The sequence below is a fragment of the Mastomys coucha genome, unplaced genomic scaffold, assembly GCF_008632895.1.
Source record: "Mastomys coucha isolate ucsf_1 unplaced genomic scaffold, UCSF_Mcou_1 pScaffold23, whole genome shotgun sequence".
Lineage (NCBI taxonomy): Eukaryota > Metazoa > Chordata > Mammalia > Rodentia > Muridae > Mastomys > Mastomys coucha.
In genome coordinates, this window is record NW_022196906.1 from 15,460,444 (window position 1) to 15,465,105 (window position 4,662).

A 4,662-nucleotide genomic window follows, 5' to 3' on the forward strand; every position below is an offset into this window, starting at 1 on the left:
TAGCCAAGAAACATCTCTCCAGCCCTGCCTTCGTTTATTTTATGCTGTCTTCAGAAACACCAGAAGAGGGCATCAGTTCCCATTACAGATGGTTGTGAGCCACCATGTGGTTGCTGAGATTTGAACTCAGGTCCTCTGGAAGAGCAGTTTTAACCTCTGAGCCATTTCTCCCGGGTTTTTGTTTGTTTGTTTGTTTGAGACAAGTTCTCACTATACAGCCCTACCTGGTTGGCCGGAAGTAAAGGAGATCCTCCAGCTCTGCCTTTCCAGTCCTGGGATTGGAAGATTAAAGTAAACCTCCGTGCCTGACTGCCAAGGAACATTCCGCTCCTCTGATTTGTGTTCAAACTCTCAAATTCTTGCCAATCGGATGAATGAACACATGACAGTTTTCTCCATTCCTAGCTCACAGTCAATACTCAGTACTCGAGCAGAGAACGATTTAGGAGTGGTGATTGACCAAACCTTTAATCCCAGTACTCCAGGCAGACAGATCTCTTGAGTTCGAGGGTAGCCTTGCTTGCAGAGTGAGTTCCAGTACATCCAGGGCTGCACAGAGAAACCGTCTCAAAACACACACACGCACACGCACACACACACAAACAAAACGACAACAAAAAGAATGACTGACAAGCAGATCCAACACACTAATTGTTCACAGAGAGGAGTCCACTGAGAGAGCCGACTGGAAACCAGAAGGTGGCTGACCCCCCAACGCCCCACCCTGGCCACGCCCCCGAGGCGCGGGGCTGCGATGGGCGAGCGCTGGGGGCGGGGTCAGGAGGGGTAGGGCGGGGCCAGCAGCGTCCGGTGTCTCCCGCCTGCTTGGGTTGGGGTCGCGCCGGCTTCGGACTCAGCTCCCCTCAGTTGAGGCCATGGAGGACGATCGGAAGGACACAGTCTATGGTAGGAGTAGCCTCCGGCCTGTAGGTCGCCTGTGCTGACTTGGGAAGGAGGGGGTTTTGAGGAAGGGTGACATCTGAGAACCTTAAAACAAAAACGCTCGTGGCTGCAGGCAGGATGAAGGCCCTTCTCTCCGCGTTCTCAGGCCTCTGCATCTCGCGCCGGCTCAGCCGGAGCGCTTGGTCCTAGTCGAGGTTGTCCCCCGTGTCTCTTTTCAGGGATCTTCAAGCTTACTCCCTTCCTGAGCGATGGGCCGGGACTTATGGCGCATGCTCCTCCCCTGGAGGTCCCGTTATCTGGGAGGATTAGGTGATGGGCGGGGGAGGGGATGCGCGGGGATCTTAGCTTGGGGTGTGGGCAAGAACGGGGCCCGACCTCGCCACACGTCCCGTCTCCTCAGGACCCCAATGTCCTCCACATCTTCGCCATTTACATCCAGAAGTAGCGACCTCAAGCTTTAGTACTAGATTTGGAAACTGAGGCAAGGTTGGATAGTCCGGAATAACTGGAATTAGGTACCCAACGCGACAGAGAAGGGCAGAAACGAGGGGGCTTTTGACAAGGGGGCAGCTGGGGAGCAGTGCAGAAACTTTCCCTGCTTGTGCTGATTGCTGCAGGTGCCTGTAATCTTAAGGGTTCCAGGAGACCAGGACCTCAGTAAGGCCTGAGGGTGGCCTCAGCCACTTGGAGCTGGGGGTGGGGCCAAGATGCGGCTTTCTCACCCCACCCGACTCCGGGTTCCCACGAACCGGGTGTTGAACTCTGAGCCTCCTTCCTCTTATCTATTTTGGGTTCCCTGAGCTTAAACCTGCCACAAGCCTTAAGAGGCATGGCTTGAGACCATGGCAGAGGGGCTCTATCCCTCCCTCTGATTTACCACTTTGTGTGACTAGAACTTCCTGGAAACTGCTAGACTCTAGAGTCTTGGGGAGGGGGCCGGAAACGGTTCAAAAATAACTAGAAAAGCAAGTAGGCTCTCTGCCTTCCTCCTCTTTCCTGGGACTGTGCCCTCAAGGGGGAGGGAAAAAAAAAGAAAAAGAATAGACAGATCCCAGAGGCTGTGACACACCCTTCCTGGCCTAAAGGAAGATAGCAGGACCTAGACTTCCAGGGATCTCCTAGCTTGAAGTGGCCAGCCCCAGACCACCAGAAGGTCTCCCTGTCTGAAGCCCCAGGCTCTGGGGTTGCTGTGCAACTATTGAGTGCTGCTGGCTGTCTCTGGTGTGGGAGTCTTGGTCTGGGAGCCTGAGTATGCTTGGGTATCACACCTGAGGGAATCTCGAGGTCTGTTTGGAATAAGAGCGGAACAGAATGAGCATGGATATGATTTTCCCAGGCTTCAATTTGGCCAAAGGGTGGAAGTGTTTTTTAGGCGGAGAGGCGGAGGGGAGCTGTACATTGTGCTGGGATGGACTCTGGGGACTCACCTGAGCACGTGGTCAGTAAGCTACGGGGTTGAAGCTAGGACCCTGGCTCATATTTAGCGAGAACTAGGAATCTAAATAGTGTCATTCATGCTCAGAAAGCACTGGTGTTTATGTGTGGGTGGGGCTGGAACCTAGGGCTTCTGCAAGCCTGAGACTGAAACGCAAGGCAACACGCATGCTCAGTGGGTGTCCCAGTCTGGAAGCCAAGGTCTCAGTCAAGTTCAGCAAGTAGCTGGGCCTAGATCCCACTCTGCTCCTTGCCCTCCTCCCCCCACCCCGCCACCCCCGCCATTTCAGGTCCCCAGGCATTTAACAAAACTTCCACAGGCAAAGGTCTGACTGGGAAGGCAGCAGTCCACCAAGCAGAGGAAGGCTTAGACCGCGAGAGGAGGGCCAGAGTGAACATGTAATTGTAGGTTGTTAAGGTTGTAGAGCAACAGACGAGATGCTATGTGTGAAAGAGCCACTAGGGTCTATTTTAAGAAATGAAGGTTGGCAGGGCAGTGGTGGCACACGCCTTTAATCCCAGCACTTGGGAAGCAGAAGCAGGCGGATTTCTGAGTTCGAGGCCAGCCTGGTCTACAGAGTGAGTTCCAGGACAGCCAGGGCTACACAGAGAAACCCTGTCTGGAAAAAAAAAAAAAAAAAGGTTGGAGTGTGCTGGCTGGGTGAGATGATTTGAGACAAGTATGTTCCAGTCAGAAGGAAAGCTTAATATTTTACTCTGTGAAACTCAGGAGCCTGTACTCTCACTTTTTTTTTCTCTTCTCTTTACTCCCTTCCTTCCATCCTTCCTTTCTCCTTCTCTCCTTCCCTCACTCCTTCCCTTTCTTCCTTATGGATACTGAGGTTTGAACCTAGGCCTCAAGCATACAGACTTGTGAGGTAGGTTCTTGTGGTGTAACTCAGCCTTAACCTTGGTCATCCCATCTTTGTACCTCAGCCCTCACAAGTAGCTAGGATTGTAGTCTGCCAGGCAAAACAGTTTCAGCCTCCTCTCGTGATTCACCGTGTAGCTGAATGACTCATCCTTTTTGCCTCCCCTCAATTCTGAGGTGATGGTTGTGCACCACCATGTCCAGTTTATGTAGTTCTGGGGGAAAATACCCAAGGTTTCCTAGATGTGAGTAAGCACTCCATAGCTCAATGCCAGTTTTCTCCTGGGCATAGTGGCTGATCCTGTAGTAAGTGGCTTCCCATTCTCCACTGTGACCCATGGGAATGGCTTTAGGGGACTGTTAAGGGACAGCTTTAGACAGGTCCAGCTTCAAATCAAGGTTTTGACCTTTTTGGTTTTTGAGACATGGTTTCAGGGTTTTATTGTCTGGCTGTCCTAGAACTCTATTTGTAGACCAGACTGGCCTTGAATTTAGAGATCTGCCTGCCTCTGCCCCTGCCTCTCTGCCTCTCTGCCTCTCTGCCTCTCTGCCTCTCTGCTTTTCTACCCCTCTCTGCCCCTCTCTGCCCCTTTCTGCCTCTCTGCCCCTCTCTGCCTCTCTGCCTCTATGCTTCTCTGCCCCTCTCTGCCCCTCTCTGCCCCTGCCCCTGCTGGGATGAAGGGCATAAGCACATCTGGTTAAGGTTCTGATCTTTACAGCCTGGGATACTAAGGTGAGTGGGTGACCTCTCTGATACTGTACTGGTATGCATAAGGCTATCAGTTTTTTGACACAGGATCACATGTAGTGCAGGCTGGACTGGAACTCACTATCTAGCCCAGGATGACCTTCAATTTATTATCTTGCTCCACTTCCTAAGAGCAGAGGTGACAGGCATGTGCCAGCATGCCTGGCTGGACTTATATTGTCATTGATGTATGGGAAGGCCTTGTGTATTCAGATAACCCAGGGGCCGTTGGCATCAACGTAGCTTTTCCATGAACAAATGGACAAGCAAACTTATATCAGGAACAGACTGAGGCACTACCCAGCAGGGCAGGAAGCGCCTTTCCCAGTAGATAACATGAATCTGGAAGATGGCAGCTTCACAGGAAAGGGAAATGGCTCAGCGCCTGGCAGCATCCTTAATGGCACAACCTTCCTCCCAGCCCAGCCTTGGTACGAGCAGGCAAAGATTCTAGAACCCAAAGCATAGCGACATGATACATAGTGAAGCTTGGCTAAGAAGCAGACATCTTTGCGGGGGATTGTTGTTGTTGGCATTGTGCTTGCCCGGTACACATGGTTCCCCAGACTCCATCCCCAGCACCTCAGGAACCAGGTGTGGTGGTGCATACCAGTTCTCAGGAAGCAGGGGTAGGAAGATTAGAATTTATTGTTGAAATTCATCATTGGCTACGTATGAGTTTGAGGCCAGCCTAGGCTACATGGGA

The 4,662-nt window shown here is 52.1% G+C and overlaps 1 protein-coding gene across 2 annotated transcripts in view; it reads left to right on the forward strand.

Annotated features, from left to right (window-relative positions):
- The first annotated feature begins 768 nt into the window (after positions 1-768).
- Positions 769-4,662, forward strand: part of Slc44a2 (solute carrier family 44 member 2) — a 35,668-nt gene continuing 31,774 nt past the window's right edge. The window contains exon 1 of one of the 2 annotated variants that reach the window (XM_031343740.1): positions 769-906. In XM_031343740.1, coding sequence (XP_031199600.1) covers positions 876-906 — 31 coding nt within the window. In that variant the 5' untranslated portion in view covers positions 769-875. The remainder of the gene's footprint in view (positions 907-4,662) is intronic. The other variant, XM_031343742.1, reaches the window with a different exon arrangement.